This window comes from Cydia fagiglandana, chromosome 14 (assembly GCF_963556715.1).
Source record: "Cydia fagiglandana chromosome 14, ilCydFagi1.1, whole genome shotgun sequence".
Lineage (NCBI taxonomy): Eukaryota > Metazoa > Arthropoda > Insecta > Lepidoptera > Tortricidae > Cydia > Cydia fagiglandana.
In genome coordinates this window covers 12,176,062-12,203,176 of record NC_085945.1, presented here as the reverse complement: position 1 = coordinate 12,203,176, position 27,115 = coordinate 12,176,062, and the positions used below count along the sequence as shown (strand labels likewise).

The following is a 27,115-nucleotide window of genomic DNA, read 5'->3' as shown; positions in this document are numbered from 1 at the left end:
TATACATACATGCTCAAAATATGCACAATTAAACTTGAGCACTTTCGCACATGGTGTAATTGTAACTAAAAAAGTATAGTGCGAAATAGATAATGTGTCTTAGAGATCCATGTCGTTTTGTGTATGTAGTATTAAAAGTAGTTTTCCTATCCTCCTAACGCCCAAGGTCCTACTTATAGTACTTATTCAGTTCGATGAAATTTGAATCGTATTCAATTGGAAAAGAGTCGCATTTGTTTTGTTTCGTTCAATTTTCAAACAAAACCAAAATCAACTCTATTCCCTGCACTAAAGGTTCAAATTTCAGTGGCAAATTCTGGTTTTTTTCATTTGGCTGGGCCTTAGAAGGCTAAGGCAGGTTCAAAAACCTGATTGGTGAAGGAATAATTATGGTTACGGAAATATACACCTTAGTGCAAAAGGTTTCTGAGATGCAAAATGTATTTAGTACTTACATTTTGTGTATCTGGTAATACAGTATTTATTTCTTTACATACTGTGGTAAAAAACAATCAAAGTTTCAAATTACATATTTATAACCACCATGAAATTGTATTCTAAAAAACCTTCAACTATTGTCTGCATAAAATGAGTCCCTATTTGTGATATCTAATGTAAATATAATGTTGCATTTAATGTTTACCAAGTATTTTTAAGATTATACTTGTAAAATTGCATTTAAAAATATCGTCCAGTTTGAATATTATGTTAAATTCCGAAAATTGTACCTGTTTGAAAAGTTGAGGCTGTGGCTGGTCTGATGGAATCTACTTCTTTTTTGTAGACATGTCATATTTCAGGCTCGTAAATAAAACGCCATTCAAACCTGTCTATATTGTTAGGGTAAAAAACTTAGCCAAAGCCCCTTCTGCATATAGGTTAATAAAAACATTAAAAACCGGGCAAGTGCGAGTCTGACTCGCGCACGAAGGGTTCCGTACCATAAAGCAAAAAAAAAACAAAAAAAGCAAAAAAGAAACGGTCACCCATCCAAGTACTGACCCCTCCCGACGTTGCTTAACTTTGGTCAAAAATCACGTTTGTTGTATGGGAGCCCCATTTAAATCTTTATTTTATTATGTTTTTAGTATTTGTTGTTATAGCGGCAACAGAAATACATCATCTGTGAAAATTTCAACTGTCTAGCTATCACGGTTCGTGAGATACAGCCTGGTGACAGACGGACGGACGGACGGACAGCGAAGTCTTAGTAATAGGGTCCCGTTTTACCCTTTGGGTACGGAACCCTAAAAACCATGAAATAACTTTCTTTGGCAATTATTTCTGTTGATATCAAAGTTCTTAGAGCCACTTGAGCGTTCCAGGGATAGCCAACTAACTATGAGTTAACCGTTTTTACAGTACAGTTTAACCCTGTATAATCGGTTAACCCCCGAGTTAGTTGGCTAACCATAAGTAAATACTGTAAATAATGCGTGTGCAACATTTGGCATATTACAAATATGCAATATTTATCCGAATACACTATAGACCGATGACGGGGTAGGACGTTTAAGGGTGGCAGGGAAGCTGAAACCTGCCACCCACACCTTCCCTGCCACCCTTAGTCGCCCTACCCCGTAGCCCCCGTACCACGCAGGCGAGTACAGTCACCTGCAAAAATATGTGACACGCCCTTACGGCTCTACAAATAAGATCGCGTCAGATATTTTTGCGGCCTTCATTGTGTAACATATTATTGCAGGTGACTGTACTCTTTGATTTAAGCAGTTGGTCTGTCGAAGAGGCCTTTTCTAAATTTTTTACCTATACCAAAACTATACTTACTGGCTCAGCAACTTATCATGGATTTTGATTTGATTTAATAAGGTTATCATTACACAGCACTATGCACATATATAGAAATGCCCCACTGCACTCAAGGGGTTATTCTCACTAGTTACCACCAAGTTCTTACCAGTGGTAACTACTGGGAATTTTTTTCCCACCTTTTACCACTGGTAACTACTGGGAATAACCACTCAAGCAGTGCATGGATCAACATCCAAAGACCTATTTCTGTGTGTCATGGATTTAATTATAAATAACATGAATGTTTCATTTCAGTAGATTCTCAAGACTAGCCTAAGGAATTTGAGGCTTGCATTTATTTATTGCCCATTGTAGAGAGTCCTGTGATGTGAATATAATTTTAATTTACATTCCGTTTTGTAATATGAAAATCATGGTTTGTATAAATATATGGATTGATATAATTAGCATTGTATTTTTATTAAAAAACCCTTTGATTTTTTGACTACTCATGCTACTTATTTTTGTAGCTTTGTCATGACATACCTATCCACTTGCTTGATATTTTTGAGTGACCTCTATTATTATAATAAAATAAGGGTGACAGCTGGTAGCTACAGTTACCAAAAGCATATGAGTGGCTATGGGTATACGGGAATCCAAAAACTAAGAATGTTTTCTCACCATCAAAATATCCATGAAAAATTTCAATTGTGACCGGGCTGGTCAATTCAATGTGTGACCCAAGAGATGTATTCATGGTAAACAGTCAAACTAAAGTAAATTGTCCCATATGTGTCAAAAAAATTGCGGTTCTAATGTATAGATATTTATTTCAACAACAGCAATTTTTAAGAGTTCTTATTTGTACCCTCACCCCTCACTTGGAAAAGAAAGCCATTCTTACAGTATTAAAAAACACTTGACATCCACAAATAACTTTTAGTATCATTATTAGAGCACAGAAATAGGAAACTTACATGAGGTTATCATTAATAGAAACCAAAAAATGGTTTTTAGATTTTTTTTATTGTCAGCTTATATACAAAACTTATTCGGTCTTAGCGGCGGCTGCTTTAGGTTTCTTCGCCTTGATGGGCCTCTGGGAGCGGAGGATAGCGGAGGCACGGCGCAGAGTAGCCTTGGTCAGATCGGTGCGATAGTGGTTAGCTTTCAGCAGCTTCTTTACCTTGAAGAGTGATCGCCTGGCGCCAGCTTTGAATGAACGGCGTACGGTGTTCTTGACGGGCTTGTTTCCAGCCTTAACCTTCTTGGTGACAACTGTGAATCCTTTCCTGTCCGGGTTCTCGACCACGCCGACAGCTTTTTTGTGGATCAGGCCGTTGTATCTGTAGGAGTTGAGGTTAGTCACATTGTTAGGCTCCTTGCTGAACGGCTTCTTGACGTTACGCTTCTTCACGAGGAAGGCGTTGTTGTTGCGGATGATCATCCAGTTAAGATGGGACGACATTTTTCTAGTTTTATCGTAAAAACTAGCTACAGAAACAACGTGCTCACGACGTGTCCGTAGACAAAAGGAAAAGGAGTTTTGTTTATGGTTCTATGAACTGTCAAAATAAATGTTGCCCATACATGAAATCAGATCTCCCAACTTTGTAAATAAATGATCGTCTTTTTGGTCTTTATTTTCGAGAATAATAAAATTATAGTCAGGCGAACAAACAAACGCCGACCACCATGTTATCTCATAGTAAAGGCACTATATCACAAATAAGTGTTCAAACTGTACTTCACATTTGACCTTTTTTTTAATGCACTGTTATTATGACGTCACAAGGTCATAAGAATGGCGGCTACCTTTTTGGCTCGAAAATGTATCGTTATATTTTAAACCATTTTTCTTTGCATGTAGTGATTTTATTTTCATATCATATTAAATAAAAATACCAGTTGGCTATCAAAGCTAAGCGAACATTTATAAAATATGCTTAAAAAATGTAGAATAGCCTGTTAAAATCTATTAGGCCATTAATTATTATTATTACATAACAAAATATTACAAACCGGTTTTAATGATATAGTATAGTTTGTCAAAGGACAGAGAGAATCATACTATCTTTGATAATCTTTGTCTTACAGTAGTACTAGCACCCATAAGAAAAGGATGAGTAATATAGTTTTCCTAGTTCTTACTGACTGACAAATTAGTTTATTTGTGTACTTTTAATTAACTTGAAATGTTCGTTCTTCTATATGGTTTGAGATAATAAGTAAAGTCAGACCAAGCTAACTCGACAGTGATTTTGATAGCACAGACTGTGCAAGTGTTATTTTAAGTGTCATAATTTAATATTTAAGAATTTCGAACTACTGAAAACTATACTTGGTCAAGCATATCTTGTCAGTAGAAAAAGGCGGCAAATTTGAAAAATGTAGGCGCGAAGGAATATCGTCTCATAGAAAATTTAAATTTCGTGCCTTTTTCTACTGACACGATTTGCTTGACCATCTATACTTCTAAAATGAAGTCATCAAACTACCATTTTATTCTCAGGCTAATAATAATTCAGGACGTCGGTATAACAACGCAAGTTGTCTTAAAAATTTGCAAACAATACTTAAACGATTACTTGTTGGTGAAGCAAGAACACAGACTAGCAACTGGGTCAAGCAAATCTTGTCAGTAGCAAACGGCGGCAAATTTGAAAAATCGCGGGTTAGCAACACTGTGTTCGAATAATTCGAAAATCGCGTTTCATCTGTGTTTTATCTGTGGAATGTGGATCGCGAATGACAGCCATCATCTTTGTTTACATTCAGAATCGATTATATTTCAAGAGATATTATTGCTGTGTCACCATTAAATACCAATATATTAAATAAAATTGTGCTTAATCAAAGCTAAGGTGCCTACAATGCCTACAGTTCCAACTGATAAATCTAATAAAATATTAAAATCCAATAGGACATCTATCTGCTGAAGCAATGATTTTATTCATTACATTCTTGTTTAACAGCATATTCCACTTCTATTTTTATTTTGAGATCTTCAAATTCACCACACACCGCTTTTAAATTGTCCGTCCATACCATTTAATAACAATTTCTTTAACATTTTCAATAGAGAACCCACGAGTGACAATTTGAATTGACGTACCTACGTAACAGGGCGCGCTCAGCGGAAAAAAAGTTTTGGTTCGATGTACATTGTACATTGCTGCTTTTCTTAGCGCAATACTACTCTTTGAGTGTTGCCCTACTTTAGTTTGCTTTACATTGCTACTGACAAGATTTGCTTGACGCACTATAGTAAGTATCCGGCAAATGTATAAACTCGCACTTCTGATTTCTAATTTATTTATCATATTCCAATTTTCCCTGATGTTGAGGAATAACGTATATCCTGGCAAACTTGGGCATAAATAATCGGTGTAGAACCATAAAGAATGTTGTATTATCGATCAGGGTATTCTTTAACACAATTTCATTAAAAAATATTAATTAAATAAATGTTATTTTAAGCCTGTCATCAATTCAAAAATTAAATTAAATATTTAAAGTTTTTTGGTAAACATTATATTTTAGTCTATGGTTTTTACCGTTGTTTCTATTTTTTTTTGCATTATGGTGATATGTCAAATTCCGAACTAAACTTGTCTGGGACGTTTCGTGTTGGTTCTTATAATATAATATCTTTTTCTTTATTATATTTACAGTATACGATTTAGTAAATGTAGTTCTTTCATGTAAATTGTTTGTGATTTCGTACTAAGTGCCAAATTGATGTCTCGACGAAATTGGTATTATGAATCAGGGTGATCAAAATATAAACAAAGATATGATCGATTGTGATTTAATCGACGTGGAATCTTTGGATTTTTCCGATGAACAGACATGGTAAGAATGCATGTATACTATCCCGGAAGTCGATTTCGTATGCGGGACTTAGTTTTTTGGGTCAGGCATGCTGTGTCCGTTTGACATTTTAACTTCCTATTGGTACGAATTTGGCTTGTTGCTCTCCTTACGATATCCAGTATTACCAGTGCTACTCCTATAGAAACCTGTATTTACGGATGATTCACAAGGTGATGTAAAGCATGCTTTTTATTTATATCTGTTATCATCATTATATTATGTAAACAATGCTAAAATAGTGGGTAGTTTAGTTTTTAGTCCACTTTCGACACTCTGAGTCATAAGTAATGAGATGAAAATGGTTCAAAGTTTTGTAACAATTAGCAACAATTCAGTTGTTTTGTAAACAGAGAGTGTAAGACCTTGACTGATACACAATGTTTTCATGTAACCATGTAGGTCACCATAATAATAAAACTTAAGAAGTTACAAATACAACAATGTAACAAGTCAGACTAGAACCTGTTTTATATTATGTAAATACTAACACATAATCGTCTCTGTGCATATGTCTGTATTAATTTATTTATAGACTTAATGACAATAATAATTTACATAGTATCATTTTAAGTGCCTAGTGGGATCATACCAAGAGAGGCCAAATATATGTACACAGCAACTTTTTTTTTGTTAAACCACCTTGACCACAATAGAAACACCTCTGGGTATAATATGGGTACAATTTTTTTTGTAGTCTCATAAGACTCAGGCCAATTTTTGCTCTTTTGAATTTAGACCTTTCTTTTCTTTATATATAAGAGTTCAAAACTCTAATTGAATTTGTACTTGTTCAAGTATACGGGGACTTACGAGGAAGGAGTTTAACAGTTTATTTTTTACTCCTTCCAGATCCTTGTTTATGTGTCTGTAAATCATTGGCTGTATAAAACATGAAGTTAATGTTGACATGCTAAATTGAATGTTGGGATGCACTGATCATTGCTAAAGCATACCAAACAATAATGCAACATACAGTTAAAATAATTTATTTATTTATGTAAAGTTTGCTATCGCAGTCATTAGATAACGGGTTCATTGTGTCCAAAGCCCAATTGCAATTAGATAAGTCTGATGTGAAACTGAGATAAGATACTAGAGTTAGACCGTAAAAAGTCTGCAGCAATTTTGATAGCATACTCGGTGCAAGTGTCATTTTATATGTCAAACTTTTCATAGAAGTTTTTGTGATTGTGATGTATAAATAACACTTACACTGCGTTGGCTATCAAATCCACTGCAGATTTTTATTGGTGCGACTATAGATAAAATGAGATGGCAAACCTTTATTGATAAACATGCTATTTATGATACAATGAAAAGATACATAAAATGAAAAATCGCGGCAGTCCTTTCTTAAAATACTTTTCACATATTTTGTTATCTTGATGGTTTCAGTTTTCCTTTGGACACCATGCGTTAACAGCTCTCTACCAAAATACCTTGAAAATCTAATAATTATAAACATTTTTACAGTGTCAAGTTTAAATTGTAACCCATTTAAAAAAAAGTGGAAATACCATTAAAAAATATTATCCTTCCAGGCTCAATACTTCTCCAGAGGATGCCGGTGTGGCCTTAGACATAGTTGACTGGCAGCTCTCCTTCGACTGGCCGTTCACGGAGGACGATGACTATCTTAAGGCAGAAACGGAATTATACTCGGTGCTGGATCATTTACTCAAAAGTAAGTGTATTTTATAACACAACCCAGCCCTCTTTTTTCAACAACTTTCAACTCTTTCAGACCCTCATTTTACCTAAGCTTGTTTGTTGTATTGGTACAAAATATGTTTCGTGAACTTTAAAGATTTGTTATTGCGTCTCCTTCAACCTAGCGTTTTCCTGCTCAATCTTCTCCACTTTGCCCGGTCTTCGGTATCCTCAGGTGTGAGATTGTTCTCTTCCATGTCTGCTGTCACGACGTCCAGCCAGCGCTTCTTAGGCCTACCGCGGTCGCGTAATCTAAGGCCTTGAACAGATCTGTTATTAATTATTATCTGTTAAGTCCCGTTATTGTGTATAAATAATAAATAATACCAGTATTGGGTATTGGCCTAATAAACTGTCAATTCACAGTTTGGAACAAGATCGGAGTAACCCTTTAAATGCCACGCCTTAAAGCACGCGTCATTATAAACCTTATCCTAATGCACGAAGGTTAATATTAAACTGTATCCTGTGGATTTGGCGGTCAAAGGATAAAGTCAAAACAAAAGGCTAATTAAAAGTGAATTATCTATGCGCCGGTGCACAAATGACGGCGCTGATTTGCGTCGCTCGATACGCCTCATCAGCTTCAAACAAAGATCCGATTCCATATACTATATAGCAGAAAACTCTTACTGACCTTAGGTGGACCTTATGTCTTTGCAATACGGTTTATGAATGACTATTGTGAATTGTGAATGATGGTACAGGGATGGATAGAAGTGCCACTAACTAATGTTAATCCGTCGACATGAGAAAGTAAACATAGATAACGCAAATTACGCTAAACGCTAAAATTACGCTAAGGAGAACAATATTTAAATTGAAATATGGTTTTTTTCCTAACTAATGAAATGTACCTATATGCTAAACTAAATGACCAATTGCAGTATATCTCAGGACGGGCCTTACGGGCACTAAAAATTGCACTAGTTCAGCGGTGTCACTCACGAATCGAGCCAATCATACAGTCTAACGCAACTAGTTGCGACCAATGGCGCGCGTGATGCGAACTCTTCAACCAATGGCGTTGTAGCGGTGTGACACCGCTGTACTTGCCCCATTCATGCCCCATTCTTATTGCCCGTAAGGCCAGCCTGAGATATAAGTCAATGAAATGACCTTGTTTGGGGGCCGTAATTTGTAAATATATTATTTAGTAGCGCTGCAGCCTTGCACATAACTTACGTATGAGGAGTACTCAATTGTCTAGAAAAAATCTTCCTTAATCCAACCAAACACATTCCTATATCGAAACAGTATTTTTTTGGACGTCGGTTAAAGTAACAATGGCAATTCTAAACACTAATGGCCGCCCCAGTCCTGGTTCATTCATGTCACAATCGGTTCAATGCCAGCCCGATTATCCAATTGCAATTGATATACGTTTGTATAGCGGCATACTTGCATGTCTGAATGTTTTAGGACTGGTAATTAATTTGCAATAACAGGAAAATAGGTAAACTTTGGTCTGACCAATATCATGTACTTAAAATATCCGGGAGTTGTAAACATAAGTATGTTTACACAGTTTTTGATTTCGTAACTTCATACATTATCATATTTATCATTCATAAGAAAATAGTGTTTGTGTACCGGCCGAAAGTATTTTTGAAAACCAATACCATGCCAATCGACAATATCGACATGTTGGTAGCGGTCACCGTCTCTGAGCTATGTTCCCAATACCCATTAGGGAAGACATTAAGTTACCTATACTTCGTTTTTTTTAGCATTAGAAATTAGGTAAACAATCTTGATGTGTCTTTTAATTGAAAAACACATTTTAAAAATAAGTTACGGCAAATATGTAACAATTATGAATCTAATACGATCATTTATATTCTTCTGCTTTCATAAGTAATAAGGACTGTATCGTTTATTATAAATACAGATAAAACCTGGTCTAACTGTTGACGTGTGTATTATTTTGTATTACTATGTTCTTAAGGTATAATCTGGGGGTATTTTTAAGACATATCTGATATAAGAATGTTTTACATTTATTTTATTTTAGGGACTTTATGATGATTTTAATACCTTCTAGCAAATGTAATTCGGACAAGCCTATCGAGCTTAATTTGAGACTATTTCACCGATTCCTTAGTACGATTTAAAGAAACAAAAGGTTAATATGCTGCCAAAATATGCCATCTAAGTGTCCTTTTCATGATTGCTCAATTGAACATCCACAGAATAAATGTGGTGTATTTTATCTTTACATGAAAACGACTTTTTATGCAACATTTTGGATTCCCGTCAATTTCTGACGCCAGGGAAATGACGGAAACAGCTAAAAGAATCTACCGAAATCCAAAGCCTAACGGACATTCATGGCGTTGAACCATGGCTAGAACAGGTCGATAGAAACGCTCCATGATGGTTATATTGTATACCAAAGTCGGGGTTGTCGTAAGTAACATGCCATATTTTCAAAAAGGCCACCAAGCACAGATCCAAAACTTTTTTTCCAACTAAAAGAAATGATTAGACTATGCCCAGATGTTTCGCTTTACGACACATATGTAATTGCTGTTTACATAGTACGATTTTTTTTGTGTAATACTTATCTTGTTCGCAAACCGTAAATTTTCTTGTAGTATTTGTCCGAAATCGTTGTAGTTACTCGGGAGGATTGGGTAAATATTGTCCAAACCATATGCTTTACGTGATCTCCCAGGACGAAACGTTACTTATTATTAAAGCACTAATTAAACTATATGTGTAATTTTTTAATAAAAACATAATACCAGAAAAAACGGCTAAGTAAAGTTGTATTTATAATAAACGATACAGTCCTTAGTTTTATATTTTTATAAAGCGTTTTTCAATTAAAAGACATGTCAAGATCGCTTACCTTCTTGCAAGTTCTTTCTAATGCTAAAAAAAACGAACTATATACAGTTACACAAAGTACGAACCATAATAAATTATAAAATTAGTTATTATTCAGATTTAGCATATTACCTATAAGATATTTTTATTATGAAAAAAATTACTATTGATTTTGAAAGAATTTAATATACATACATCTTTGGTAACAGTTCATTTACGATCAAAGGGAAATGAGTAGGAAGTCGCGTGTTCGCCGTTTTCCCATACTAGGTATAGAAACGTAACCTTCTTGTAGTTCTTGTAGGAAGCAAAGCGTAACTTGATTAACCACCAGACTTTCTTACTCACACTTTTTAGACTCTGCTTAACGTCTATTATTCAGATGAGTATATGCGCGTGTAAGTTCGTTTTTTACTGTATGTCTGTGTTGTGTGATAAAAAATGTTAGATATTATTTTCTGTACACCTAGGTACTATTTGTCGCGAAATATTCAATCTATATATATAAAGCAACCCATTTATCAATCCGGGCGCCAGACAAGGACCGATATAAATCGAGAATAAAATGGGTAGGTATCTATCTGTAATTTGATCGATTGGTTGATTTCCATTTCGATTGTCTGTCCTTCGCTTCGATATGTTTGAGGGCACAGTAAACAGAACTTTTAAAAAATCATAATAAGAGACCTCGAAGAAGACTGTTTAAAACAACGAACTCAAATAACGCCGACGAGGGTTCTTGTTTATGTGGATGCTTTAATCTCTAGCCGCCCAGAGACCTATAAAAAGGTCTCCTGTCTGTTCTATTCTAATTTGAACTTTGTGTTGACAAAATAAAATTTCATTTTGCTTGGCAAGGTTTGACGTATGGGCGGCTTGAGGTTAAGTAAAGACTGCAACACATAGATATGTTTGTTTTTTCAATAAATATTAACGCCCTTCTTGGCTCTAAAGCTACTAGGAAATGCACGTTCAGCCGTTCACGCATGATCGTCTCACAACCTTGTAGAACCATATACAGCTGGGCTAGGGCTAGGGCAAATAGCACTTAATCTTAGACATATAACTCGAAAAGGTCGAATAGCCAAGTATAAACTTAGGTTTAGGTTTAATACCCATAGAGTCTATGGCATAGACCTTTAAACAATCGTTTTTTTTATACGGTCAGTGCCAGTGCTTGCCTTTATTAGGCTTCTACAGCCCGATTGATGGTAAGCGGTTACTGCAGGCTATGGGCACTTGCTATTCCAAGGGTGCCATTGTCGACCCTTATATCTAGGTATACGATTTCTTAAGTCAGGCCCGAGCTGTTAAATAATTTATTTTCAAGGTCTAAAATTAAACTGTTAATTACCACGACCTGATGATGATGAGTCACGGACGGGTCTTTCTTTTTACATTATAACTATTATAAGGTGCAATTTTAAACTAAAATTAATTTTGTATGTAACAACAACTGGAAAACAAGAGATTTACTTAAATAATAATTCTTGTGTCAAAAATGGTATTATTTTGAACAACGTTTGTACCTGCCGGTTAGTGTTTTATAATTATAAGCTATTAAACTGATTTTATATACCTACATATTTATAAGAGGTGGTATACTTATAATGGTCTGAATGGTATTTTCATTCTTCCACACATAAATACGCGGGAGAATGCTTCGTTAATCAAAGAACAACTAACAATTATTGATAAGCAGCCAATCAATACTGATTTCACTCAGTTTGCTCGCATACATTAAAATTCAGTTGGTATTACGTTACGCTTAAACCTTGCCTTGCCATAACCTATAAGTAGTAGAAGTACAGTCAAGGAATTTAAATTCCGACCCATTTCGTACTTTGTCACAGTGACAACCGTATATTTTATATTTTTATATTTGTTGAAGTGTATGGAATTGAGTTGTACCTTTTAGTTTCATTCTGAAAAAAAAAACACATGGAAACTGATTTTTTTATTAATTCTATGACGATTTTACTAAAATGATACGACGGAGTGCTCGCTTTCTTCAATAAAAAGAAAACGTATTCATCCAACCCTGTTAAAAAAGACTAACGTTCTAAATGTTCGCAAACGAGCGATTGCTAGGCCCAAAACTCAACTTTATTTACTTATAAGCTGAATAGCTTTTACACTAGAAAGAAGTTCCTGAACTAAAGACTACCAGTACGAATGAATCATTATCATCATCCCAGCCATAAGACGTCCACTGTTGAACATAGGCCTCCCCCTTTTTGGGGGGTGAATGCCATAATCGCCACGCTTGGCAAGCGGCTTGGCGATCGCAGTCGAATACACCGAATTTGAGGGACGCTGCTCCCCGTCCACCGGTAGTCTTGGACGTAGTTTAAGGACATACCCGGGTCCACGAATGAATACTACGAATGTATTATGACAGGAAACTATCATACCATGCATGAAGGTATTGGTACCTTGTTCATACAGACAATGCATTTGCATCTCCTTTATGCACTCCTACGCGCCGATTATTCGAACCTCACTCCATATATCGTTACGTTTCACTTTTATATTCGCGCAAGATAAGGTCAAGAAAGTACTTTATGTAACGGTAATACGGTTTATAATGAATTGGCGGTTGCGAGAGGCTTTGATTGGATTTTGTTTTTTATTGGCGAGACCTATGGCGTCATATTGAGTCAGCATGGTAGTGAAAGTGATCGTAGAAGGTGCTTCCGATTGCTATTATTGATAATTGATAGTTGTTCTATGTATGTGTCTGTATAGCTGTCAGTGTGTGAATGGTGATATGGTGATGGGAGCTATTTTACAAGATTTATTACTGAACCCATATGACGGAACTCAAATAAGCTGACCCCAATTCATTTCGGAGCCTGATGAATGCGTTATTTTTGTATCGTAAAGTTAGGCTGGGCTGATTATGGACATTATCTTAATTATCTTTGGAAGTCTGTTATAAATTAATGCAAAGTCTTAGTTTGTCTTTCATAAGTTTTGTAGATATATTGAGACACAGTAGCAATTCCTGCAATACAAATTAGCCTTGAGGCGAAAAGCGTGCGCAACATAGTTGTTAAACATACTCATTCCCGAATTACTTTTCGAAATCCGGACTGTAGTTTATTTACATACGTATTTTTGAATACTTTTAGTATACTTGTAGTTCTCTTCTCAAGATATTGCGTTGCACTGCTGACCATATCCATGCCTCTTTCATGGATAACAGATTTCCATGTTGTTCTGTATGCGGCGGTTCTATGACAGGTCGGCCCTGCCGTCTTTCTAATGTCGTCCGACCATCTGGCTCGTGGGTTTCTCGGCTTCCTAGTAGAGGTCTCCAGAACAGTACTCGCTGGCCCCATCGGTCGTCATCCTTGCGACAGATATGGCGAAAATAATGGAAAATACATACAACAAATAACAAACACATACAATACAATGTACAAAATAACCAATAGGTACTAAGGCCAGTGAAATCGCACCTCGAACCTCGGTGTAAAGTGTCAAGCCCACACGTTGCGACCTCGAAGAAAGCGCCTCGGGTCGGCAAACCGCGACAGCCGCGGAAAGTAACGGCCCCATTAACGCCTTTATTGTCGACCCAGGTCCACAATTACAATATTAACTAGTCATGTGCGGTTTATTATCTATGGGCTTTCCTTTCGGACAATTTTGTTCCTCCTCTATCCGTGCTAAGTTACGACTTACGACGCCCCTTGTTAAACCCTTCATACACACAACTTAATTTCTAAGTGTTAATTGTCTTTTCTGAGCATCATTCAGGCCTTTAGCATCTTGACAGATGATTTATGCAGCGTCTGTAAGCGAGGAACAACGTCTCTCGTGGCTGTATAAGCCAATGCGGGACCGGCATTTGCGACCGCATTTGTGGCAGGTGAAGCTGGGAACCATGTCGGCATCATCAGGTGGATTGTGCCTCTTTGCGCGTTTTTGGGCAAGGTCTTGGAACCACGCGTTGTCGTGAATTTCGCGACCTTTCACGATGGCACCCCTCCATCCATCGCGATCTGATGCGAGCTCCTCCCAAGTGTCCCTATCGATATCAAAAGCGACCATGTCGCGTTTCGCGCAGTCCTTAAAACGCAGCAAGGGACGTCCAATGCGGCGCTTTTGAAATGCTATCTGGCTCAACATAATCTGCCTAGGCAGACGAGTGTTATCCATCCGCTGCACATGCCCAAGCCACCGCAAGCGCCTCTGTTTCAGCAGGGCGGTGATGCTAGGAAGCTGTGCAATTTCCAGGACTCTCTCGTTAGTGACCCTGTCCTTCCATGTGATGTTGAGGATATTCCGAAGACAGCGCATGTGAAAGGTGTTTAGTAAACACCTTTCTGAGCAACTGAATTGATATTATCGTGTTCCTGAAGTTATATGTGTACGCACGTACTCCGGCACCACTAAGACTCATCAGTATTTGTCATACGGTTTACGATCATGTAGGCTTATCGACAAAAAAGGGGAAGAAAGGACAGTTAAGCGTCTGATTTCAAGCACAAGTTTTGGGCCAAATATACTACCGTACAAGTGAAAGCTTTCGTTAAGTACAGCGACGGCCAATCACTATCCCCTTTCCTTACACTGCCAATTGTTTATTTAAATTAAACGAACGCCTTCTATAGCATCAAAATAACGTCCAATCGTAAGCCACTTCGTATTTGTCAAGGCATTTTGACAAGTGTCACCCGATTTCCTGAGCGTGACCAGTGTGTATAAATTGTACGCGTTGTAATTTCTCTTACAACATAATACAGTATTGCGTTGTTATTATAAATTGTGACGAGCATGTCTAGATTGGTAACTTATGTACCTACATATGGTCAAATAGGCAATTATTGAGTTAGTTAGTTACTTAGGTTCAGGCAGGCCGGGGTTCAGGCAGACCGAAAAGGAGATGGCGGGACGATTTGGGCGCATTCTACCCCATACGGTGGGAAAATGCCGATGACAGGTCGAGTGGACAAAACGAGGGGAGGCCTTTGCCCAGCAGTGGGACACCAAAGTAGGCTAAAATAAGGTTATTATGATTTAGAACATTTACGTTTAATTGAGCAGTATGAAAATAAGTCATTGCACTGAATTCGGCTGCAAATTAAATGATAAAGCTTAATTACTGCCCAAAGATACGTTTACCAAGGTTAACGGGTTTGTTAACCCGTGCTTTGTTACTCTTCCTAATTTACTTAGAGCCACCTTGCACCATTCACTAACCCGGGGTTAACCGGTTAAACCTGGAGTTACCATGGTTACCAGTACAATTTGACACTGGGTTTACGGTTTAACCGGTTAACCCCGGGTTAGTGGGATGGTGCTAGTGGCCCTTAGTGTTCCAAGTCCTTGGAACGTAATATTATTTAATGTGACAAGGCATCTAATGTTGCTGTATGTTGTTTACATAACATGTTATCGGTCGTTTACAGTGAACCGTTTATGTAGTTACATAAATAGAATGATCACATTGATCACTATGCCCGAAAGCCATTAAATATGAAAAATCGACATATCAATCCTTTTCGGCATGGCTTGTCGATAAAAAAAGAGGATTTAAACAGTTTAGGATGTATTAAAAAAAAAACTCAAAATACAGCAAGACTTTATTTGATTAAACCGAAACTATTTTTTTTATAAGGGCCGTAGAATAAGATTCCCAAATAAAAACTTTTTACAAAAAAAAGAAAACCGACTTCAAAAAGGATGAAATAAAATATTATCCTTTTTAAGTCTATGCGTTACCAACTGATATGTTTGAAGTCGGTGCCAAGCCAACTTTTGAAGCATACCATTATTATAGTCCGATTCGATAAGGATGTACGTTGGATTGCCTTACAATGAACGTACTTTCTGTAGGTACAGTCGACGTTAAAAATATGTTTACACTTCTCGTCTTATTACAATGGAGTAAGGTGCAAAAGTGTATAATACCTTTCTTTGACGTCGACTGTACCTAAGAAGACACCTCAGAACACACGATCACGATCGATCTTCTTGGCACAGTCCGTACCGTATGTTTGTCGGCACGCAAGCGTGGGATTGGAACTGAAGTTATTTCCCGTCCCTTATTCAGAGGACTACATTTCAAAATATAAAACAATTCAAAGAATTTACGTTCTTGCCAAATTTCACCTAAAGCGGTTCAATTGTTTAGCCATAAAAAGGCGACAAAGAGGCAGACAGAATTACTTACACATTTAGAATAGTTCTAATGGTACACTTCTAATGGGATTTATAGTCATAAAGCTGATTATTTTTGACGGGTATTCTTTACTACTTGGCTTGGCACCGACTTCAAACATATCAGTTGGTAACGCATAGACTTAAAAAGGATAATATTTTATTTCATCCTTTTTGAAGTCGGTTTTCTTTTTTTTGTAAAAAGTTTTTATTTTTCCATTTTTAGTTTTAACGCATTGTTAATAGCGCGACGCGTGAATGAAAAACAACATCATGATTAACACTAAATTCGTGTATTTACTTTAATAAATATGTAATCTGGAATTTTCTCGAGTCCGTCTGGGAAATTATAATTCCTGTCACTACACTAAATCCATCCTCCGCCCCGCCACTGACCCAATCCCTCAACCCCCCCCGATCACTCAACCTCATAGCGTATCAACCCCTGATCCATGTACCCTTCGGCCCTGAACCAGCCGCCCTTCAACCACCATTACCCGACCCCTAAATCCCCGACCCCTTAACTCCTAACCCTAACCCCCGATCAGTAGCCTTACCAGCTTACCAAGAGTTTGACATTGATTTATTCGCTAGCGCGTGTGTGTAACTTACTTTCTTTGCATCTCACTCGTACTGGCATATTAGTGCGAGCGAGGTGCATAAAAAGTAAGTTACGAAGACGTTATTAGCGTCGCTAACTTAGCGAATATGTCAATGTCAAACTCGTGGTAAGGCTACACTTGCACTACGTCAAATTGGCGGTGTTCGGAAGCAAATGCTCGAGTTACTTTAGAAAACACCGAAATCACTTTACACGTGCCTTTAAAAACTGAGGAGTTCCCTCAATTCCTCATGGATTCCATCATCAGACCAGAACCAAAAATAATACGGAAACACCTTGGAGGCAACTCCTTCCAAACAAAAAAAGAATTACTCAAATCGGATCACAGGTGCCGGAGTAATCGCTGAACATACTGCATTTAAAAATCATCATCATTATCATCAAAACAATCATCATCATCAGGTCTACTTCATCAAAGTGATGGTTTTCGGGAGAAAATGCTCGAGTTGCTTAAGAAAATACCCAAATCACCATGCATGTGCCTTTAAAAATTGAGGAGTTCCCTCAATTCCTCATGGATCCCATCATCAGAACAGAACCAAATTAAAATGGGACCAACTAGGAGGTAGCTCCTTTCAAACAAAAAAAGAATTACTCAAATCGGACTATGGATGTCGGAGTAATCGGTGAACGTACATAGAAAAAAAAAAAAAATAGCCACAACCGAATACAGAACCTCCTCCTTCTATGAAATGGAAGTCGGTTAAAAATATTCAAATTGGTGGCATACGGGTTATGGACGTCTCGCCCACGACTACTTATGTCTATAATTTATCGTCCAGGCAAGCACGTTATTCTCTAGTAAGATGAATTTATTTGAGGTCCTAATTGTTTATATACAGCGTGGGAGACAAGACTATTGATTTTTTGAAGTATTCAACTTATGAATGCTGTACAACTGACGATATGCGAAATTCAATTCTTTATTCTTGAAATAAATACAAGTATAAGTTTACAGCTCTAGATATGCCAAAACACTTATACTCTTAATACATAGTCATAACTATCTCTTGGATCTTTATTTAACTTTACATATACGTGATTTATTTGCCGTTTTTTTTTGTATAATGGTACGGAATCCTTCGTGCGCGAGTCCGACTCGGACTTGGCCGGTTCTCTAATATACTTGGTATTCTCTTTGTCCCATACGAGGCTGGTTGTGCCTCAGTTACGATATGATAACACAACAATGTATTCATTCATGCGTGCATGGAAGGAAGCACGTCCTTAAACAAAGTAATCACTAATCAATTTATTATAGAGACACGGCGACCTCGTTTATTTGCTTTAATATCAATTACTAGTGATTAAATGATATGTTATCAACTTATCATTGCAATTAGGTTAATATTAGGATGATTAATACTCAAACAAATATAGGAGGTAGAGGTATCAATGCAATTCATTCATCAGCTTCGCGGCCTAATATGGGCGGGAAACCGAGTGAAAAACCCACCATGTTATTAGGTGTTTTTTTAGCTAAAGATCTTAATCGAACTAATCCGTTGATGGACATTATTTTGCAGCTGATTGTACAAACCCTAATTTACAAAGTCTCATGATGTGTAAACTACATTTCAATATCACGGGAGAGTTTCATCCTTGGTCGGTAGTACATTGTGCAAGTTTATTTTATGTTAGCTTGCTCTAATTATTATGCATATCACTAGCTCATTTGCGTTTGACACTCATGCACAAGAGAAGACTAGTGATTAGTAGGCCGTTTTATTGCAATATGGTATATCTACCTCTAAGAACTGATGTAAAAAGTAATGAAATAAATGCATTTGTGTATACGGTAGTATCTATAACATACTACCGTACAGTCACCTGTCACCTGCTATAATATTTCTTATTTGTTGTTAAATCATGGGATTAGTTGTCAAGCGGACCCCAGGCTCCCATGAGCCGTGGCAAAATGCCGGGATAACGCGAGGAAGAAGAGGAGGAGATTTGTAGAGCCATAAAAGCGTGTCACATATTTTTGCGACTTTCGAAGAGTGACATATTATTGCAGGTGACTATACTATAGTAAACGAAAATAGCACTTGACCGTGAATGTGTGGTTTTAGCACCTTACTTATGTGCTCATGTGCTACTACTCGTTCGAAAATAATGAACAGTTATTTTGTACCGGTGGAGTTGGTCACTTTTTCTTTAGTGTATGACATCTATTTTAGTTTATAAGTTATTTGTAGTTATGAATGTTTTTGATGTCTTCGTCGTATTTCTTTAGTTAACCTTTCATATGTGTGTATTGGTAAAAATCGTTCCTGATAATAAGCGCATTCAGACAAGGTACACGATGAAACGCCGCACACGATAGGCGTGGTATTGAAAGGGTTAATAATGTTGTTTTTAGTACAAACAGTCCGTTCTCAAGCAGTGGGGGATTCGCACTTTTGCAGTGTTGGCCGCCCTAGGCCCTGTAGTAACTACTAGCCGCCCCTTTCTCAGCACCCATCTATATACTGCCGCCCCTATAATACCTTGCCGCTCTAGGCCCGGGCCTACTGGGCCTTAGGGCCGCCCCACATCTAGCGTCCCTCGAGCGTCGGTGTCTGGTCAGCGCTATGGAAAATGACGTCGCTGCGCAGTTGCGTCGACGTTACGTCGAGCAGTGGCCATAGAATTGTAGACGCCGACGCTCGAAAGACGCCAAATGTGAGGTGGCCCTTAGAGCAAATCTGCCACTGTTTCTCATGTTCTCAATTGTTTTAGATGACGTCACAGCGCCGAACAAGCACAAATTCGACTCGCGGACCTTTGTGAAACCCAAGAAGCGGGCCCAACGGCCCAGCATACAGAGCATCGTGGAGAGCCCGCCGACCCAAAACAAATATCTCACGTACAACAAGTACTCGGCGCCGTTGGGGCCTTTGAGCCCCATATTGAGACTGAAGACCTTCAATGTGGAGACTGACACGGATAACAGCAATGCGATTAAAGAGTACGCGAGTAAGAGGCGGAGTTTGGTTAGTGAAGAGGAGGCGCAGGTGAGTTCAACTCTTTAATAATTTTTAGGGTTCCGTGACTAAAGGGTAACGGGACCCTTATTACTAAGACTTCGCTCTCCGTCTGCTGTCCGTCTGCCTGTCACCAGGCTTATCTCATGAACCGTGATAGCTGGACAGTTGAAATTTTCACAGATTATATATTTGTGTTGCCGCTATAAAAACAAATACATACTAAAAACAGAATATAAGTAGTAAGGCCGCTTCCCCATTTTGGTTCAAAATGTTCGGGAAAACTGACGTCACAAAATGTAACGATTTTGGTACCATTTTCTAAGAATTTCATCATACAAATTTAAAGAAGTAGGAGGTTTTAACATGCTGTGTTAGTGTGTTTCTGTCAAAAATATAAGTTGCTTTTATGTTCCATCTTATATCAATATATCATATTGCAATTTAGTTTAAGTTGCTTCGTAAAAACATTACACGGAAGTATAATCAACTCATAGATAACTTTTTATTATTACGGCTTTTAACGAATCCGATTATTATCATTAGCATTCTTAATATCAGTTCAATGCGTTCTTTGTATTTTACATGTCGATTTTGCATACAAGAACCTATAATAAAAACATTGTGTCATATATTTACATAGGTGTAAACTGCCTTGGCAAACACTACCGTGTTACGTAAACCGAGACGCACTAGTATATATGTTTGTTTACATGAGTTATCTCTTGCTTTTTTAACATATTCTATATTTATTATTGTAGTATGAAAGCATGCTTTTATGATGCGGTAATTATACAGAGCGCTCAAGAGTAGGTACTTTATACAATTACGCTCGGTATCCACGAACTAATATCACCTGAGTGGATTATCCAGAGGATATAGGAGAACGAGCTGACAGCCGTAGTACTGGCAGGCTGGAACGAGGCCAAGACGGTTGCTCAAGACAGGAGGGCGTGGAAGGATCTTGTGGAGGCCCTATGCACCTCCGGGGTGCCCTAGGACAGACAACAACAACATAGGAGCATTCCACGAAATTGTCTACCGCTGTCCCGTATTCTCAAGATTTTCGGATACCTAAGGGATTTTTTCTTTATTGTGACAAAGGATCAATAAGTATTTTAAGGGGCCTAAAAACTCTCACAAGGGTTCCAACATCAAAAGAGCCGCATGTTTTCCGACCCCTGGCCTATTATAATCTGTACTGTATAATATAAAGTTACTTTGATGGCGACTGTAAACTGTACCCAATATACTTCTTATTTTCAGTTGGAGGACGTAGACATGACGCTGGTGTCAGAAGCGTCAGAGCGTCTGTCCTCGGATCACCTGCCTTCCAAACCGATCAACATCGACCTGTCACAGCCAGCGCACAATCTTCACAATACATTTAATAAGTGAGTATTACAGCCGCCATCGGAGCGCTCAAAAATATCTGAACACGCACTCTAAAGCCTTGACAATAGAGGCGTGTTTAGATTTTCGATTCTAATAGTAGAACTCTTATCGTAGTAGACTGACGCTCTAAAGATGGTTAAGAGGAAAAAGTCTTCATTTTTAGGGTTCCGTACCCAAAAGGTAAAAACGGGAACCTATTACTAAGATTCCGCTGTCAGTCTGTCCGTCTGTCTGTCACCAGGCTGTTGCATAACTAGACAGTTGAAATTTTCAAAGATGATGTATTTCTGTTGCCGCTACAACAACAAATACTAAAAAGTACGGAACCCTCGGTGGGCGAGACCGACTCGCACTTGTCTAGTGTTTAAAGCTTACTAAATTCAAAAACGTAATAAAATCATTAAAAAGTTGTTTTATAATTCGATGACATAGCAAAATCAAAACGACATAAAAATAGAAGGCGAAAGTATAGAACGTAATATCGTCCCGTCATCAATATTTCTTACAATAGCTACTTTCAAATTGTTCAAGAGACTATTAAGTCTCTTACAATTTATTGTAGTGATGCAATTTAATTGCATTGCGTTCTAAAAATGCAATATACAGCTTGGCAAAAAAGAGTAGAAATTAAAAAGTGGCAACACTGTACTGTCGTCTCTTTCACACCAATATATATAAGAAAACGGGACGACACTACAGTGTTGCCACTTTTTAATTTCTACTCTTTTTTGCCAAGCTGTAGTTTGAATTTCAGACTAGTTTCTCACTAACCTTTTAGCTAACTTATATGTTTGAAAATCTTTGTAAACTCCACAAAAACAGTCATTTTTTTCATTGGAACATGTTACTTCATGTGATATCGATGAGGGTTTTATTCAATATCTCTTGTTACTATATTACATTCAAATCCCATAGCCAAAGTCATTCACTTGCCGTTATCCCATTTATTTGGGGTCGGCGCAGCATGTCTTTTTCTTCCATACCTCTCTCTCGCCCGTCATCTCATCATTCACTTGCGTTCGTTTCATATCATTTCTCACACAGCCAACCCAAACCCAAAGCCATAACCAAAGTACTCAGGTTATATTTCGTCGGGTGACAAGCAAAAGTCACTAAGTACTATCAAAAAATTAAAGTAACAATGCAGTTTATTACACTTGTAACACGGTTTATTGTCCAATAATTTCAATGATGTTAGTTAGTGACTTTTGCTTGTCACCCGACGATTTATGCTATAATTTATTATGTTATAATTTTCCATTCTTTGAAAATTACAGGGGCCTCACGAACATAATGAACGAACGCGGAAGCCTCAACATGTACCAAAGCGGCGAATCTTTAATGCGAATGTCTCCCCCAAGTCTGGTGTCCTCCCTGATGATGGAGAGCTCTGGCAATTTCAACCCTGAGTCCTTGGACAGTAGGAAGAGTTTGCCGTCGCAAAGAGATTCAGGTAAATTAATGTATTAAATATTCATACATGTTAGCGTTGAGTTAGTTTAGTACATCTATGATCCTGTTGTAATCATTTTTAATTGAGAAAGACTAGGATCAGTTTATGGACGTATTTAAGTCACTCACGCGAATACTGTGCTGTATCAGGGGTGCGAAACTCCTGACTTCGGTCAAACTCTCGCTTCGCTCGGCTCAGCATTGCTCCGAGCAATTATTAGGGTTGGCACCACTTGACTTCCTTTTGCGTGCACGACCACAGATAAGATAATCACTTGATTTTTGACAACCCTAAATAGCCGAAAGGGCTAGTGCCATATATTAGAAAGAGACGGCATCATTCGACCCTGAACCGCTGTCAAACTTCGTTTTTGTAGGAAGTTTCCTTTCTGTACGATAGTACTATTAATTATTCTGTGGCTGTATGTACAGATGTAGTGCATAATTATTTTCCTTCATATATTCAGGGAAACGTACGAAAGTATCTTGCTATTTCAGTCAGTCTCGCTACCAAAAGTACTGAGGTTGATTGAAAAGTAGCATGACAAATACGAAATTTTCCGAGAAAATACGGAGGAAACCAATTATGCACTACATTTGTACGCGCCAATATCAACGTGAACCATAGACTAGGAATCCTCTAGACCGAGTTTAGAGCAATTATTTCATGCAACCGATGATGCCAAAAATGCGGGGGTGCGCGGGACGAGGTCGAAGTCCCGTGCCGTGATTGGTCCGTTCAAAGACACGGACGTCACACAAAGACACTTTCGACTCGAACATGGAGTAAAATTACCATATGAGTGGCAGACGGGGTAGCGCGACTATGCTAAGTCTGGAGGATGTTTTGTCTGTGACGTGAACCAGTGGCATTCCTCGGCACTCCTGCTTGAAAAAGGAGACCTAAGGTCTTCGAAAAATGTTGCACGAGTGTCTATAAATTCAAATTGCAAAAGTAATTTCGTAAATTGTAATACTGAAAAACCACAAAGGTTCACTTTCATATTAAAAATTAAAGCTAAGCTTGGTTTAATAAATTCTTTTGTCGTTATTACAGGAATACCACCGTCAGGCCGAGAAAGCATAGACCCAATGATGACCAGCATGACCCTCTCCATATTAGACGAAAAGGACATGAGCACAAGCTTCCTATCGCAGACCACCTATCCCGACAACGATAGCCTCATGGACTCTCTACCCCCTTCCCTTGTCAGCTCCGTCAACTCTTCCTACATTGTCTCCAACATGTCCAAACAAGCCAGAGAGTCCACAGACTCCAATAACATCTTCAGTTCAGCAACCTTCACGCATCTCGATCAATCGGAGAAACTACTATCAGCTCGCCCGCGCCACCAACCCTTCAATCACTTCCAGAAACGCGAAAACGAACTAAAACAATCGCAAAGCTACACCAAAGCTAAAGAAGAAGCCTGTCAAATCGACCCGAGCAAGATACTAATGGAAAACGGCGAAAACACGACCAAAACTGCAAACAAACCAGAAATGTCAGAAACCGTTACTTTGCATTATTCCAACTCTAAATTCAGACGGGACGAAAAGGAGAATTTGAATTCTACGTTCGAGAAAGACGACGCATTTTTCAAGGATATGAACATGCCGCGAACGGCAGAATTGGGCAAAAACAGTTTAAACGTTACGTTAGACAAGCAGGAACTAAACGAGATTATACAGGCGCGTCAGAAGCTGTCTCTAGCTAGGAAAGCTTTGCCCGACGATAAACTACCTAATCAAGCAGACGCAGCAATAAAAACTATACAACTTCCAAATCAAACTATCACAGTGCCCCGACACAGTATGGAGAATGCTTCAGAATTGTTATCAAGGAGAAGAATGAATAATAGTTTTGATAAGGAAGAGCCAGCGACGAGAGACACGCCCAAAAGGAACGCTACCTTTAAAAAGGTGTCGCCGCGAGCTGCCTCTATAGATAGTACTGTAGTCTATGCTGCAAAGAAAGATGAGAGCGAATTGATTGATATCAATTTGGCGACTACGAACCTCATTGAGTCCGGCGAGAGGACGCTTGAGGTGAGATGAAATGGTTTGCTTAAAATTTTCAATGTTCAGAAGTTAGAAAGATTATTATTGCGTGTTACATATATGGGTCACTAGATAAGTTTTACAATAGACAAATATGAAACAAAGAGGTGGCCTATACTATAACATATCCCATCAAAAACATTACATGTAAAAGGATGCAAGTCTCGCAATGCAATTCTTCTACTATTCTTCTACTACAAAAGTTTTTGAGATGTTACTTATGTGAAACCAAGTCGGTTATTTTAGTCAGTGCCAGGGGGTGTTAAACCGTATCAATAAGACATATTTAATTTTCAATACGTATAATGACTACCACATGAGTAGATACTTTTTCTAGGTTTCGTTAAACATAAATCTTCACTCTGCACTTCAAAATAGCAAGTCTATTTAACGAAAATAGAAAAATAAACAAGAATTTCTATATACAATACTATTTATCTTAAATAGAATTAGGTCGAATGAAAAAAAAAACAAAAAAATGCACGTGAGGTTGTGTAGGGAGACGGGGGGTAGCCAAAAACCTCACCAAATATCACCAGAGGGGGGGGGGAGTCAAAAAGTAGCCGAAAATACCTCGCGTGATTTGTGCACAACCCCTAACGTGAGATATATTTACAGGAGTGGGGCTCGCAGCAGCGAGCCATGGTGTGCTCGAGCGAGAGCACGGACACCGGCACCTTCAGCTCGTCCAGTCCACCGGAAAGCGTGCCCGACACACAGCATGACCCAAGTACATATCTAATACCTTTAAACGAGCAATTTTTGTTTATTTATTTATTTATATGTATATTTCTTTATATACATACATATTTCGCGCTCGCGAAACGGCTAAACGATTTCGATGAAATTTGCTATATGGTGGTTTTCGGGGGCGATAAATCGATCTAGCTAGGTTTTATCTCTGGGAAAACGCGCATTTTTTAGTTTTTATATGTTAACGGTCTCCCAGTTATTACACATTAAGGTGGTTCGCCTAGGTTACTCAAAACTTAACTCTCGCTAGATGGCACCACTTTTGCAAAATTTCAGATTTTATTTTTTTGTGAAATGGTCTTGGTATTTGTATACTTAAAAGTATGTTTCGCGCACTTTTTAAGTAAATATTGAACTATTAGAATAAACATTGAATACTTCATTGTGCAAAAACCACCTTTTTAATTCGACGGAGTGTTGCTGTCACGCTTTTTCCTACTATTACTCACACATGCAAACAGTGTTTCCGTGATCCTTGTAGTAGACAATTTCACACAACGTAAGTATGTTGCAATAGCGTAACGGTATGTTCGTGGAAATACGTGCAAGAGGATTGGGGTTCAAGACTGGTGCGAGTAGGTAATTTCTTTTCGTTTCTCCTTTGTGTTATCTTACCTTTAAACGAGCAATTATTATATATATAATTATTTATTTATATACATATTTGGATGGTATCAGAAACGGCTCTAACGATTTCGATGAAATTTGCTATAAGGGGTTTGATCTCTTAGCTAGGTCTATGAGAAAACGCGCATTTTTGAGTTTTTATGTTTTCTAAGCTTTGGTCGGTCTCCCAGATATTCAATCTCCGCTTGGCAACTAATCCCAGAATTGGCATGCGCACTAGTTTTTACGAAAGCGACTGCCCTGACCTTCCAACCCAGAGAGTAAACTTATTTGGATTAGTCCGGTTTCCTCACATTGTTTTCTTTCACCGAAAAATAGGTATCGGTGTGTAAATAGGTAGGTATCAAATGCTATTTCGTACAAAAGTTCGAAAAATCATTGGTACGAACCGGGGTTAGAACCCGTGACCTCCGAATTGCTTTCGGCTAGGCCAGCAGCGCTTCCCCCACATACTCAGTGCTATCAGGTTTTTTAAAAATCAAAAACGATTACTTATGAAAGCAGAAGAATATAAATGATCGTATTAGATTTATAATTGTTACATATTTGCCGTAACTAATTTTTAAAATGTGTTTTTCAATTAAAAGACACGTCAAGATTGTTTACCTTATTTCTAATGCTAAAAAAAACAAACTATAGTAATAATTGTGTTTTTCATTCATAGACAAAATCCATTATTTTTAACCACAGGAAATTTTATACACTACTTTTTAGGGTTCCGTACCCAAAGGGTAAAACGGGACCCTATTACTAAGACTTCGCTGTCCGTCCGTCCGTCCGTCCGTCCGTCCGTCCGTCCGTCTGTCACCAGGCTGTATCTCACGAACCGTAATAGTCCGTAATAGACAGTTGAAATTTTCACAGATGATGTATTTCTGTTGCCGCTATAACAACA

The 27,115-nt window shown here is 37.9% G+C and overlaps 2 protein-coding genes across 2 annotated transcripts in view; one reads left to right on the top strand and one right to left on the bottom strand.

Moving 5' to 3' along the window:
• Positions 1-2,762: 2,762 nt before the first annotated feature.
• Positions 2,763-3,312, bottom strand: LOC134670756 (large ribosomal subunit protein eL28). Its single transcript, XM_063528570.1, has one exon. The coding sequence runs from the start codon at positions 3,221-3,223 to the stop codon at positions 2,804-2,806; it is 420 nt and encodes a 139-aa protein (XP_063384640.1). The 5' UTR covers positions 3,224-3,312; the 3' UTR covers positions 2,763-2,803.
• Positions 3,313-5,342: 2,030 nt separating this feature from the next.
• The window catches only part of LOC134670794 (uncharacterized), a 33,231-nt gene continuing 11,458 nt past the window's right edge, over positions 5,343-27,115 (top strand). The window contains exons 1-7 of the mRNA XM_063528616.1: positions 5,343-5,610; positions 7,173-7,315; positions 19,688-19,962; positions 21,199-21,326; positions 22,605-22,780; positions 23,837-24,828; positions 25,459-25,570. Coding sequence (XP_063384686.1) covers positions 5,519-5,610; positions 7,173-7,315; positions 19,688-19,962; positions 21,199-21,326; positions 22,605-22,780; positions 23,837-24,828; positions 25,459-25,570 — 1,918 coding nt within the window. The 5' untranslated portion in view covers positions 5,343-5,518. The remainder of the gene's footprint in view (positions 5,611-7,172; positions 7,316-19,687; positions 19,963-21,198; positions 21,327-22,604; positions 22,781-23,836; positions 24,829-25,458; positions 25,571-27,115) is intronic.